This window comes from Cynoglossus semilaevis, chromosome 6, assembly GCF_000523025.1.
Source record: "Cynoglossus semilaevis isolate Cse_v1.0 chromosome 6, Cse_v1.0, whole genome shotgun sequence".
Lineage (NCBI taxonomy): Eukaryota > Metazoa > Chordata > Actinopteri > Pleuronectiformes > Cynoglossidae > Cynoglossus > Cynoglossus semilaevis.
The window spans coordinates 16,925,607-16,940,825 of NC_024312.1; the positions used below are offsets into that span (position 1 = coordinate 16,925,607).

General features: G+C 40.6%; 2 protein-coding genes across 3 annotated transcripts in view; one reads left to right on the forward strand and one right to left on the reverse strand.

Annotated features, from left to right (window-relative positions):
• mapda (N6-Methyl-AMP deaminase) overlaps positions 1–2,953 on the reverse strand; it is a 9,889-nt gene extending 6,936 nt beyond the window's left edge. The window contains exons 1-3 of one of the 2 annotated variants that reach the window (XM_008312426.3): positions 2,536–2,953; positions 2,292–2,422; positions 895–955 (exon numbers count right to left, since the gene is read on the reverse strand). In XM_008312426.3, coding sequence (XP_008310648.1) covers positions 895–955; positions 2,292–2,422; positions 2,536–2,580 — 237 coding nt within the window. In that variant the 5' untranslated portion in view covers positions 2,581–2,953. Of the gene's footprint in view, positions 1–894; positions 956–1,302; positions 2,267–2,291; positions 2,423–2,535 lie in introns of those variants that run through there. The other variant, XM_008312427.3, reaches the window with a different exon arrangement.
• Positions 2,954–4,189: 1,236 nt separating this feature from the next.
• reln (reelin) overlaps positions 4,190–15,219 on the forward strand; it is a 95,065-nt gene continuing 84,035 nt past the window's right edge. The window contains exons 1-3 of the mRNA XM_025056528.1: positions 4,190–4,287; positions 7,224–7,266; positions 7,493–7,545. The gene's annotated coding sequence lies outside the window, so the exon portion shown is untranslated. The remainder of the gene's footprint in view (positions 4,288–7,223; positions 7,267–7,492; positions 7,546–15,219) is intronic.

The window sequence follows — 15,219 nt, forward strand, 5'->3', positions numbered from 1 at the left end:
AAGATCCCACCACAGCATTTCGAGAGGATTTAAATCCAGACTTTGTCTTGGCCCCTCCAAAACCTTAATTTTTTTTTTTTTTAGCCATTCAGAGGTGGACCTGCTGGTGTGTTTTGGATCGTTGTCCTGCTGCATGCTCCAAGAGCGCTGGAGTTTGAGCACACGAACTGATGGCCGGATGTTCGTAGGAACCAAACACACTTTCTCGCTGTGTCATGAACACTGACCTTAACTGAGGCCAGCGAGGCCTGCAGTTCTTTCGATGTTTTTCTAGGTTCTTTTGTGACCTCCTGGATGAGTCGTCGTCGCACTCTTGGAGTAATTTTAGCTGGCCGACCACTCCGGGGAAGGTTTGCCACTGTTCCCAGTTCTCTCCATTTGTGGATAATGGCTCTGACAGTGGTTCGCTGGAGCCCCAAAGCCTTGGAAATGGCTTTGTAACCTTTTCCAGACTGATAGATGTCCATCACTTTTTTTCTCATTTCTTCTTGAATTTCTTTGGATCGTGGCATGATGCTCTGATCTTGTAGCCTACTTCACTTTGTCTGACACATTCTATTTAAGTGATTTCTTGATTCAACACATGTGGTGGTAATCAGGTGTGGGTGTGTCCTGTGAAATTGAACTCAGCTTTCCTACTAATTACTTTTTCACAGAGGGCCAGACAAGTTTGTAATTTTTTCTCCCTTGGTAAATTAAATCATCATTTAGAAACTGCATTTTCTATTTCCTTGGGTTGTCTCTGTGTCATACTAAAATTGGTTTGATGATCTGAAACCTTTGTGTGTGATAAATATGCAAAAAAGTAAGGGGGCAAATACTTTTTCACGGCACTGTAATATTATTAAAAAAGTAGACCATGGTTTATTAGCCTCCATCAGCAGAAGTCCTCACCATCAGGATGTCCTCTTCTGTGTCCACCAGCTGATGAATGACCTTGAAGACCTGAAAACACCTGCGGACACACAGTACGTCACTAGGAATGTGAAATAAAAAATAATCTGTAATTATTACCTGAATATTAATATTTATTTAATTCCCCAGCCTGGGGTCAATTAAGTAATTAAGTACGTACGTAAGTCAATCAGTCTGTTTGTCTATATCATCTAAGGCTGCGGTCCCCAACGGTTTTTGCGGCACGGACTGGTTAAATGTCTGAACTTTTTTTTCCAGGGAGCGTCCTTTAACAAAACGATACGAGCGGCATAAAAACTGGTATTTTATATAATAATCCTCGCGCGTGTCTTTTAAAGTAGAACGCTTGGTCTCCATGTGGCGAAGCAGTTTTGAAGACTTAATTACCTCATTAGAGAGCCGCTCGCCGCATATTGTATGCTGCGCGTGCACGGTGCGTGGGAACAACCTGTCGCAATAAATCCATATTTTAAGTAGGACTCCGGGAATGTTCTGTCAGATGTCAGGCTTTCTTCTTCTTTGAAGACGTAGGCTCTTCTTCTTGTCTCCTCACTGACTCTTTTACTCTGAGCAAACGAACTTTCCAAAGACGTTTGTTTTTTGTGACGAAGGCGAGCACGCTGACATGCATCAAGTGTGAGTCATGGGCAGATGCGGCGGAGAGAATCCGGTAATTTTTCAAAATAAAACATCCTTCAGCATCAGATAATAAAAAAACGGAAATAATCTAAGTTATGCATTGTTTCTGGGCGGCCCCGTACCGGTTCGCCCAGAAAGATCACAATGCTGGTTGGTATTTGTTTGCAATTTGAAAAAAGATTATACATAAAAACAAATGATGTTGAAACAACTACATAACATCACTGCATTTATCAAGAGTATGACATCGTTTGGGAATAAGGGTAAAATATCTAATCGCCAATACATTGCAATCCCCCCAATTCAATAGATTTAGAAATCGTTTAAATAGAAATTGTTCTTAAAATGTTCTATTAACTGTGCACTGAAAATAACATTTGACAATAATTGCATTATTAAACTTCGATTTGAGCAGTTATAGAGTTAGGCTTTAAAGTATTATTTTGTACATTCTTTTATTGTGTTAATATTCTTTCATATTTTAACAGACGGTACAGCATTTCTGGATTGAAGTGTTGCCATTTTTAAGGAGGACTGATTTACCTATGTGCCAACATCTCTATTTAAACACGAAACGTAAACATTTTTGTATGGTAATTTGTATACCTGTTTGCATTCACGTTTTTTAAATCTGGCATTAATAATTTTAACACTCTAATGCAGTTAGCATTAGTTTTAGTAATCAGTGCGTCTGCTATTTACCGTAATTTACCCCAAAACAGCTCAGTTAAACTCACTCATCCAGTGTTCTCCTCTGTCCTCTGCCGATCGCAGTCATGCTGTGCTCAATGTTCAGGTGTGGTTTCTTCTTTATGAGTTTTTCGATGGTCTCCCAGCTGACAGAACCATTGAGGTGAGCGTGAAGCTCCTGGTGGCAACCAAAACGCCGACGTTAGCATGTAGCTTGCCCAAACGTTTAACTTTTTTCTTTATTGTAAAGAAAACATTCATCTTTGCCTTGACTTCATTTTTTCTACTCACCACTTTAGGCAGTCGCCTATAAAATTCTTCTGTGTCGTTGTTCATTACAGAATGCAAAAATGACGACGAGCGTGAGGAGTACGGAAAGAAGTCGTTTTCTATGGAGCTAGAACAATCTCAAAGTGTGTAGTGTGACGTCACTACACTGCGCCACAGATCCATCTGCCACAGATGACTTTTTAATGTGAATGTTATTACGAGGATACCATCCATATTTCTCTGTGTATAAAAACTAAACGCTCATTCACGACACTGCAAAGTCAGCAGCATGTTTCAGAGTTCTATGGCTAGAAAAAGATACAGCTTCAGCATCAACATCAGGTAGCATGTTTTGGGGCATAAACTTGCATTTAAAGGCTTTTCTGGGACTTTATGTTTTTGAATATTTTCATGATTGTAAGGCTATATTAAGGTATGTTTTTGGTGATATTTTATACCAAATAGCATTTAAAGCCACATCAGGAACAAGTGTCCCATTAAATTTAATTGACTTTTTTTCCAGACATGACGTTCACACATGAAGGCAACAATACTTTAAACGACAATATGGTCAATTTTGAAAAAAATAGGAAATGTCTGTGCACATTGAAGAGAATGACATTAGTAAATGTGTTTAATGGAATAAAATCTTGACATGTTCAGGACTTGGAGGCAAGTTTACACCACATCCTTGTCTTTGAGGCACACTGATAATTTGGTAAGAGATTGGTCCTTCTTCCAAACAGATTCATGCTGCATGAAATCATCTTGCTTGCCTTCAGGAGAAGACAGATCTGGACTGGACTGCAGACAGGTCAGAGATTATATTTGTATAGAAGGAGGCATTGTCATGCATCAATTGTCTAAAGGAACATGTGCCCAATAAGTACATTGGTATCTACCAGTAGAGCACAAATATGGAGCTAGAACAAAATGAATAAATGCACAAACCAGGATTCACAAATGTATGCATGTCAAGATATTTGTTAGTTTCATAAGATTTTCTAAGACACATTAAATGCAGCCCATGTTTTGAATAAGCATGGTAAGTTGCATTCCAGCATGATGTATGACCATCATTCATTATCTTTTTGTTGTTTACATCCATTGGTTATTTTAACTAGGACAATATCAGCTATCTCACCTGTTTGTTTGCAGTTGGTTTATTAGGATCTTTCATCACAAACACACATGTATGCACCAAAGGGAAAGTTACCTTTCTTGGTTGGAGGCTTGCCTTCTTAAGTGAACGGAGAGTTTTGATCTAGTTCACAGGGTGATACGATGAGCTGAGATCTGAGGCAGATTTGAATCCAACCATAAATTATTAAAACCAGAGGAGAGCTACCAGTTAGAGTGCCCATTTCATATTTCTATGAAATTTTATAAGAATTTTTATAAGAAATTTATTTTATAAGAGCAATGAAGCTGCAGACAACAGATCAGTCAGTCCAAAACTAAAATGTATCCTTGGTATTGTCACAGATAGAGGAAAACAATGAGTTGCTGCTTCATGTAGTGTTTGCATTTGCACACATTTAATGCGATCCATATTTGCAGCATAATTCAGTATAAGAGTTGCTGGGATTTTCCTTTAGCTTCACTGACAATAGTCTGCATTGTGTATCTATCCATTAACAAATTAATGAGCCTGCACTTGGTGCATTGTAGATGCCGCTTGTGATTGGATAACGAGGCGCATCGGTGCCCTTTGATAGCGGGACGAAGTGGTAATACGGCCCTGTGATAGTTGCAAAATGGCGATGTGTGAAGGTACAGAGAAAAAATTTTTTTTTTAAAATTGTGTTATTATTACGACGGTACGTATTTCCATCTCTGGTCCGCTTCACTTTGGCGATTAACGCGTCATGTGAAGGACCGGTTTGCTTTAAACCGTCTGCTCGCTGCTGACCCGACGAGTGGGGCAGCCGGTTAGCGTGCTAAACAGTAGCCTGTTTGAGCCGCACGGTTTGCACATTCGAACTAGTTCTGACATGCATCGCTTCAGTCAGCGTTGATATTTGGCCTCTAAATATGTGCACGAAAACCGTTTGGTTTGAGTGGTTCAAACATTTTGGGTGTTGTGACTTTACCAAGTGGGTCACTTAAATCCAACCCATCAATTTCTCTTCAGATCATGTTATTGTGCTCCAGAAGGTTTGAAAGCCAAAAGCATTTTAGAATACTTTTACTACTTTTATTGGCCATTTTAAATGGTTACAGAGTTGTGATCATTTATAACAGTTGTTGTCCAACTCCCACTACACTTGTGCTGCTGTCCCTAACTTTGGACTTGTATGATTCTAACAGTGGTAACAGCTAATAGACAAAATAAAAGTTCAACTAGAGGCAACCTAAAAATGCCCCCCAAGTCAAATTTAAGTTGAAACACAACAACATAGATTCATGTAAAAAAGACATCATTGGTATTAACTGAGGTAAGTAAAACCATTTGTCAACTGTACTTCATTTGTGACTTCAACTGTGATTTGTGACCAGTCCAAAGACAGACGAGACAAAAGACATTGGTTTTGGCAAAGACACAAAGTGTAGAAGTGTCATTCAATGTTTTGTTTTAAGTTATGAGAATCAATTCATTCTTGCCTTTTTACTGCTTTGTAAATTAACCACGTCATTGAAGTTTTTTGGCAAATTTCTGGCCATTTGTGCTTTGAATTTATTCTTTGCTTCAACATCAAAAGTCTTGTGGTGTTATTGATGCTAAGTCTCCATCGGCCTGCTGTGTGAAAACTCAATGTCTGAAAAGGCAGCTTGAATTATAAGGACATATCCGGACTCTTTGTTTGTCAAGTTAAAACTGAGGCTCGTCTGTTGTAGAGGTGACCCCCTCTGCTCCACACAAATGCCCCCACACGGACTGTTTTCCATGACAATCCTGTCACTGGCACGTTTCCTCACTGTCAGGAGGACTCGTATTTATGTACTTTCTTTTTAATTGCATGGCAGTGTTGTTTATATTTCCAAAATGCCCTTGTTTACCCCTGCAGGCGCTTTTCATCCATGACTGCAGATCAAACTGAGCTGCTGCCAACACTTTGCTTCCTGCAGCCACAGAGAGAAAAACATCACCAATAAACAAAAGATAAAACATTGAATTAAAAGCTGAGTGGGAGGGAGCAGAATCAAACCAAACAATGGGAGGAGTTGTTGAATAGTGGGAAGACAATGACGTCTGACGCTGGCTCCGTTTAAAATGTTGTTTATTAAAAGCCAGTGGGTGCGCGTGCGTGTCAGTTGTATTTGTTACCTACTTTGGTTGAAGTCTGGCACTGGTAATGACGAGTGTAGTCATAGTGGAGACTATTGATAGAGTTTGCGTTCAGCATTTAGAAGAGTTCTGTGGGTGAGAATGGGAGATCTTGGTACAGCTACACTCGTGGGGTATTTATTTTAAAGTGTAGAGGGTAAAGGTTTTGCAAATAAGTGAACGTGAACCAATTGTCATCGTGACACAGCACGTGTGTCCTCTACACTTTACACATCACTAAAGTGAGCAAGGAGGCAGCTCAAGCAGCTGGTGGATTTGACCCTGAAACCTTATGGACCCAAATCCCCTACCTCAACCAACAAACCACCACTGGGTTGATGGGTATTTGAAGTAGTTAAGATAATGATAAGGGGATAGAGCAGGGGTCTGCAACCTTCAGTATCAAAACAATAAATACATGTTACAGAGTATTAAACTAATTTTTGAGGATTTGAAGTACAGTATGTCTTTTAATTGACAGTAGTGCAGTGTAGGAAGTACTGCAGTAATTCTACAGATTTAATAAGTAAACACTATTGTTGTTTAACCTGCTGTACCACTGAAAAGATGAGATGTTTCTACATGAAGGAGATCTCTTCAGATACAATACAATCACACACCTGAAGCCAACATTGATTGTCCTGCTGAGAAATGGACCACCGAAACTCCAGTTAAGAAGACAGTGATGTTATGTTGTTTTGCTAACATTGAAGTTTATTTTAGTAAAGAGAATATTTTCAGGTTTAAGAACTAATTTGGAGTTAGTGTCAGATTAAGGGTTTCTTACGTACTGTGGTAACGATTAGGATTAAGCATACATGTTAAAGGTTAACGTTAGGGTAAGAAGTTAGGATTACAATGCTCTGTGGAAATAATGCCACTCCGCTGGTTTTTCTCCAGGAAGATAAAACATAATTCTCCTCAGCATTAAAGTTTTGTATGTGTGGTCAGTTTGTGTCGTTCAAAGTGATTATGTTCTGGTGTAAACCACTAGATGGCAGCCCGAGTAAGGGGTTGGTCACATCAGTACAGATGGGTTTGAGCGCAGAGGGACATAATAGAACGTTCCTGCTCTGTCTCTAGTCGGCTCCATATGTCTGCTGCACTTTTCTGCCACCTTTTAGTTAAATTATTTTTTTTTTTTTGCTCTTTTAAGCAGCATCATTTTTACTTGTGTCAAATCACAAGCAGTTGAATCATTCCATTGTTGCAACCAAAGGACGGCTTTCATTAAACAGAGAGAATAAGGTCATGACATCTGAAAGTGGTTTGAAAAATAAACGCTACTCATATTTGAAATGTTGTGAAATGTTATTAGAACACATACAAAACTCTACACAAAACAAAAACACATTGTACAGAGAAAAAGACATAATTGAAATGTTATGTTTATTTTTTTTTTACCCTGTACTTGCTTATGTGAAGTGTTTTTCTGCTCTAGGAGGTGAGATGTTTTCCTCAAACCAGGACAGCTTGGATGTTTGGTCAGTCCCTCTCATAGTGTCTTTCTGTTAACATGGGCCAACCTGACTGTCACTATAGCTGTACTGAGCCTTTGGGAATGTTATACATTTCCAACTTGGTAAACAGACTCCTCAGCCATGAATGTACTTTTACTGACACCCTGTATCTCTCTTTTTCTTTCTTTCTCTCTCTCCCTCTCTCTCTCCGTGTGTGTTTGTTTGTGAATTAAATGTTTGGTATTGCTAGACAGGCCGAGCTGCATTTGCCAAGCGTGACGGATGAAGAGCAGAGGACGTAAGGTAGGCGAGCCAGCTCTGTGTACCTGAAGGCAGAGGTTACGAGCTAAAGACAAAGGTTTTACACAGCTCACCAGGTCAGATTGACTTTCACACCCAGACACTACGACTTCCTCTCCCCCTCCATGGTCAGCAGCATATTTCCCTTTATTTCAGTCTGTCTGTTTTCGGAGTTCATCCATAATCCTTTTTACATCCCCTCTCTCTCTCTCTCTCTCTCTCTCTCTCTCTCTCTCTCAGTTCAGTGGTACCACACTGGCTCTCTTTTCTTAGCAAACCTTTCTCTCATCCATTATTGAGTCGTGTTTTTTTTCCCCGAGTCTCAGAATAAATAAGGGGAACAGATCTTTTGAATTTTTAATGCTCCACATGAAAAATGTAACATCAGTCATTTCTCAACGATATGAACTGGTAAACTTTTAGCAGGACATTACAGCCAGAGTCACGAGATGACGAGAGTCAGGAGGGACAAAGAGTGGCCCTTTTGGCCTCTTTATGCAGAGATGGTGTTAATATTGAAAAGAATCTGATGAATTATCATCTGCTGTGATCATGAGAATGTTTTTTTTCACCTCTTAAAAACAAATAGGAGATTGTGTAAATCACTGTATTTATAGAATCATCTCAAACAGGAGGATAATATACGTGTGTAGGAAGAAGGATTTGAATGGGGAAAGTTGTAGTGAATGCTGGTAATGTTATCCACTTATTGGACACACTGTCCAATAAGAAGGTATTAATCCTTTATTCGTCCCACAATGGGGAAATTCAGAGTTAGTCTTTGCAAATCACACAGGCTGCCACAGGAGGCGCCATTTAGTGTGTGGTTCCTCTTGAACCCAGGACTTTCTGCATATAAGGCAGATGTGTAAGGCAGGTGTGATAACCACTACACTATGGAACCGTAGTCATTCATTGTTGTCTGGGACATTAGTCAAGGGGCTTTAGACACATTTATTTTCAACTTTTCATAATGGGGTGTTAGCCTGGTCTACATGCCTGGGTGTGACGACATCCAAACAAGCAAAACACGTAGTGAGACAGGAGACGAACCGACGCAGGTGGACAAAGAGAACATGCTTGTCTGTCTGTTCCTTCTCACGGCCGTTTGTTTGTGTTTCATACATACCGTTTGTTCCACGGTCTTGCAGAACATATTTCCATGATTAGAGCATGTCATATCAAAACACAGCTCATCTGTATGTCCCATATGTTGAGCTTCACAAGACAAGCAGCGTGGAAGACACATCATTCTTTTTACAACTCTACTCAAGTAAGAATACAGCGTCACACTGAGGTAGCCTTCTCTTTCAAAAAATCTGCTGTTCTGATGGCAGCTCCTCTGCCTCCACCCTCTCCTTTTACCTTCAGCCTTCACACATTCATCTTAGAGCTTGAGCTGGGGTTAGAAATCAGAGTGGACCAACAGCCTGAGGGCGTCATCTATTCCTGCCATAAGCCCCGAGACTGCTGTATATATTCATGCGGTCATTTGGTTGTTTGTGTGTGCAGAATGGCCACAGCTTGTAGCAGCTCATAAATACTCCTCGGCCAAATTGATTTAATATCTAGCACTGATGCCCCTCTTTTATGACCTTGTATAATTTGAAGTGGGGGATTAATGTGTGCACACATACAAATGTATGAATGCAGGGGTCAGTGTAGGGTTAAATTAGCTCTTGCATTTTTCCATGAAGATATGGTGCATGTAGGAGACATTTGTTGATTTTGTTTAGTCTCTGTTGGTGTTTAGGATCAACTCGGCAGGGGTTATAACTTTAAAAATGTTTTTGAGAAATATTGAATGCCTTGTGTTGGTGTTTGTGAGAGAGATTTGTTATGTGGTGACTTGGCACTACATTGTTTTTACTGCGCTCTTGCTCTCTCCAGTAGCCTTGGCCAGCTTATTACTGACTGCCGGCTATCCATCAGTGTGGTGGGTAAGGTAGTTTAGAGGACAGGGACAGGGAGGGGTCTGCTGCTCCACTTCTAGGAGTAGAACTGGTGACAGAGGATGTTTGTGCCATAGGCCTTGGCAGGAAATGACACTCAAAAGGATCCATTTAGAGACCTGTCCTAATCTATAATGGCATGTCTTGCTATTTAGCCAGTGCTGTGGTGTCTGCCAACAGTGATGGCTTTGCAGGACATTAGAGTTTTGGTTTACTCTGTGATTTTTCATGGCACTGAAACAGACAAACAATGAAGAATAGGCACAGTAGGGCACATACTTGAGTCTGCTTTCCTAATAATCTACTAGCTTTTGTTTCCACTGTGTAAAAATCCTTACTGGATGTCAGATTGTACAGTCTGTAGAAAGCAGGTGTTTCTTATGTGGGTTCCATGCAAAATATGCAGAATGTATAGCCTGCAGCAGTGTACAGAAATAGAAGCAACAGCCTGACGATGACTGTCAAGAGAGGAGGAGCAAGAAGTTCAAATGATGAGGAGGAAACGTACAAGTCCTAGGAACGAAAGGACCACTGGACTGTTGAAAATTAGATTCTCCGTAAAAACGAGAGGGAAATCAGAGAACATCCATAATCATATTTGACAAAGGTGAATGTATTCCGTCTTCATCTTAGTGCAAGCCTAGTCCTTCAAATGGAAAAGGGATTCTAATGGGGAATTGATTTTTATTAAGGTAGAGAAAGGGCAGTTAAAAGAATGACCTTTTGACCCCATAGCTCATTGTCAGTGTGGCGGAAGATTGTTGTCGTCTTTGACAATCGATGCAGGGTACCTCATAACCACCCTCAGCCGATTCCTCAGGCTCAAATGTATCATCAACCTGTCATTGAACATTCGTCTTTGCTAGAGGCAACAGGACCTTCCTCACCCCCCCCCCCCCACCCCCCCATCAAATGAGCGAGGGCAGAAAGTGTCATTTTTTACCATTTGGTGAAATGGTGCAGAAAACAGAGGCAAGAGAAAAACGCCCCAGAGTGTCTATTAATCCTACATATGCAGTGCTGACCTCCTGTGAAACTTCATCTAGATGCACCCATCTATCTGTCCGTAAATGGTATGGGGTGTGGGGGTTGTTATTGGAAGCAGCAGCCAATCCCCCATTCCTTCATGGATGCATAATTCAGTGTTTCTCTCACAACAGCCTGTACCTCAAAAGGCTCAGCTCCCCCAGCCATGCGGCCAGCAGTCTGCTAATACGAGAGATGCTCAGAACTCACTGTGTGGCTCCTTTAGAATTCCTGGCTGTACACATTCTTAGCTAAACTTGTATGATTTATTCAACTTGTTCATCCATGGTGTGAAACTCGGAGCCCGATGAATGTGTTGGGAACCATTTTGTCTTTGCTGCAGAACTTGGCAGAGAAAGTGTGTGTTGTCAGAGTGGCATTGGTTGCAGCTCAGCATCCCACTGTTTGCTGGTTTTACTGCTCTTTCTGAACAGTTCACCGCTGAGCCAGAGTGCTGCCTGTCTGCCTTGTCCTCTGTTAAGCATCCAGGGTGGTTAGCGCAGATTACAAGAGCACAGGATTACTCTACCTGTTGAGTAAATTTCTCGTTCCAGTCAGTTAAAGGTTGACCAACTACAGCACTCTGTCCTAAAGATGAGATGAATTTTGGCTGTAGACAAACTCCTAGGATGTGTTGGGAATGTAGTGCTTTTTGTAGTGGAGTGTTGGGGGTATGGTGTTGGCTGAGACTCAAGCTCTTTGAAAGGATCTTCCTCTTACAGCCTGTGGTCCACTTTTTTCCCCCAGAAGGAAAACATTTTGTAAACCTGGCACGGCTGCAGCCATAAGGTTGAAACAGTGGGATAAAATTGGCCGCTGCTTTTGTAGAGTGAGTGGAAGGACGTTTCCAAACAGTGACTTAATTTTTATTTTTGGGGGGAAAAAGATTATATTCTGTATTACTGAACTTGGAGTAGATGATGTTCATTATCAGTCATGTTGAATACTTCCAGTCAAGATAGTATAAAAATGTGTCACTTTTTTCACTCTGTAGTTACCTACTTATGAATACATTCTTTTAGCTCATTAAACAATGTTTTAACCAAATGTCAATTACTGATGGCATTGGTGGTAGAACTGGCCTGGAGCACAGTTTGTAAAATCCAACTAGAAAAAAAAACCCTAAAAACCTTTATATTCTCACATCAAATAACATTACAGTTTTGGTTAAAGCACCACAATATAATAATAATAATTATTGTTACTGTTGTTGATAATAATAATAATAATAATAATAATTGTAAGGTGCCATTAGAAATTTTCCTATGGTTAAAAATCTTCTAACCATAATAAAGAACACCAAATGAATGAGATGAATAATGTATGTTTATTGAAGAATTTGAAATCCTAACAGACTCTAAAAGACAATTGCTTTTCTTTTGGCTTTTATTATGTTGTGCAGTTTTCACCAAGGATTCTGTTGCTTCTTGCTGCATCCAACCTTCACTCCCCATGTGCTTGGCCAACAGTCTGCCGTGACATCGGTGGTGATGAAATGTCCCAGCGGCTTATTATATAGCCTGAATAAATGATGGCACGTGAAAGGTTGGTGAGGGTGAAGGAGACTGGCCCGGCCCTGTTACGGCAGCGCTCGGGCTCATGACCATAATCCATCAGCTTCCGCAGATGATGGCATCCACTTTCCTCATTCATGATTCAAATTGCCATTTAATTGTGTGGAAGTTTCCATCCTCCTTCAAACAAATGGTTTTAATCTCCCTTACGGTCGTGTGAAAATTTCATATCCTTCCCTTTATCTGTAGCGTCTGTGAACCCTTTTGTTCGTCTTCGCTCTAATAAAGGAAAACATCGCTCTGGGGAGCCGGTTAAGTGTGGAGGGACTCATTACACAAGTTAACGCAAGCACTGCTGATGGTTGCATTGAGTGAGGATGAATTACATATTTTACCATAAACTGTAATTTATTCCTAGATGGTACTGTGTGTAGAAAACACAAACGTGTGAGGTTTACAAGCTGTCACCAAGCTGCCGGTGTAGGACTTGGTCATTAGCTAGCAGTCATTAGCCACTTGTTTAATTGAACTCATTTACAAGCTATGATGATCTGCTGGGGTGACCTTGATCAGCGTCTGGGTAATGTTTGTGCCAGTGCAGCAGAGTGTGTCTTTTTCTGTGCGCCATTATCAGTACAAAGTGCAGTTATCTCCGTGTTTAGCCATAAATAACTGCACTTCATTAATCATGATTACCTTTGCTGTTGCCCACTGAGATGAGTTGGTGTGCTTTCACCAGACTGTTGCCAAAAGAGGAAAAAAAAACTACTCCAGGGAAAAGCTACAGAGAGAGAGAGACACGAGTACTCGTACGTCAGTGGTCATGTCTCATGTCTCTCATTTCGTTTCCTTCTCTTTCTAATTTTCCTTTCTGCACTGTCCTTATTCTAAATCAACCAAACCCCCGCCACTGAGCAGAAAGGTTGTAAATATGGGCCGCTCGTGTGGAACATGTAGCAAATGCAGTGAAGCAGTGGGATGACGGTTTGAGGGGGTGCTTGTTGGACTGATAGATTAATGAAGCATGGCCTTGTCTGTGTGGGCTGTGTGGTTGTCTGTACTGAGGGGATGTAATTGTATCTTTCATCAAGCACTCATGTTCCCCTCCTCCCCTGGTTTTTTTTTTTTTGACCAACTCTACAACTGTACTGGAGATATATTTTTTTACATAAATATTTATTTATAACCTTTATTTAGTTTCACACAAACTATACACTGTTCAATTGACAGTGAGCATAATTCAATTAAAATATGGAGGAATTATGAGGGATGATTATGTATCACACAAAGCTTTAAAGAAAAAAATATCTTGACATTTGTATACATACATATATATTTATAGTATATACATATATACGGTGTGTTTATATGTATATATAAACAGAGGCATACATACCACATAAACACAAAAATGATTAAAAAAAATCTCCTTTTATTCAAATTCCTTGGTAAACATGAAAATAATTTACAACCCCTCCTGTCTTTTGTCCACAAACCTTGTTTTAAGGAAAGTTTGCAAACATAGGAAAAGTGATTTCTAATCTGGTAATGAACTACTAGTAGAAACTGTACACGAAGTTCACAGGACGTAAAGCTGTTTAGCCATCATGACATCTTCTATGTTGACACAGTGACACAGTAACACTCTGGCTTCTTACCGGAAACAAAAGGATGTGATGTGTGACAGAGTTCGATTTTTGTATTCTCTCCATCTCTGCTGGAGTTGAAAGACAAAGATTCCCTCAGGGCAAGAGCTGCGTGGCGACTCATCATGTGATGGGAAAAGAGAATAAGAAAAGCATAAAGAGAAAGGAGTAGGAGAAAGATGGTGAGTAAGTGGAGAAGCGTAGGAGAAAAAAGAAAAAACAGAGGGTAACGAGGGAGGAAAGAGCAACGGCAGAGAGAAAATGATTGGACTGAATGGTGAATCAACATGGAATTTAAATGTAGAGCTGTTGACGGAAATGCTTCAGATGAAACATAACTTTGTAGTTATGTAGATATAGGAGCAGTAAGTTCATATGGAAAGTGCACGTGTGATTGGCAGCCACATTTGTGACGGACATGGACAAAGGACGAAGGGTCCATGAACACAGTCAATGGCCATTTAGAGGAGACGAAGTGAGAGATGACAGCTGAGCAGGAGGGTGTGAAGAGGAGAATGAATGGATGAGGGCTGCGAGAAACGAGTGGGGGAGGTTCTACAGCATATTGTGGTAGGATGGGACTGTCTTGTGACCTCTGACCTGTTAATGGATCAATCTGTACGTGTGGACTACTGTGCTTCATGGACCTACAGTTAAAAATGGAGATTATTTTGTGTTTTGTCTGTTTCTATACGGTGTGTTCTAGTTTATTTAATTTGGTGGGCTTCAAAACTCAGTTATATTGTACACAAATCCAAAGCTACACACAAACACAACCAAAACCAGTGTAATGTTTTCTACTTTTATTTGTTGCTAGCTACCAAAGAAGATCATTGCTGATTAACTCAGATGTCAGACGGCCGTCTGTGCATTTCTTTGACTTGTTGATCGCCTCTGTGCGGGACCACCAGCTACTGCTCCGGTGACCCATATAATTAAGGGCAAAAGACTCCCTCCTTCTTTTCATATGGTGACGATAAAGACCACATTAATAACCCCATCACCACCACAGTCACCATATGTGTCCCCCCCCTCCCCCCATTTTTGGAACCCTGAATGTGTGCGTTGTTGCAGAAATAAGTGTGACGTCTTGACCATCTCTAACCAGGTCTAACCAGCTCAGGTCAGGACTCACGTCTGTGTGAGGGTTTAGGTTTAGACACATCCAAGAGCCACAGTTTCTCCATAGCTTAAACCCCCCCTGAATCCACAAGCATATGTCCACTGTTTTTCCATGCTCATTTAATGTAGTGGGACATGGATTTGGTTACAGTATGTACTATAATAAGCCTGTGTAGCACCAGGAAGAACAGTACAATATAAACCTCCCTGCCAGTGTGGTCTATGGTCTAGAATCTTCCAAGTCCCAGAACGTTGTTGTCTTTTGCTCTAATTGGCTTCTGCCATATAAGGTAGAATATAAAACTCAGCCTGTTGAATTTGTTACTGCAGATTTGCCCCAGTGCATTTAATGGTGTGACATCCCTGTCCCCTCTGCAGGTTGATTGCCAGGTGTCAAACACTGGTGTGGTTTGGTAA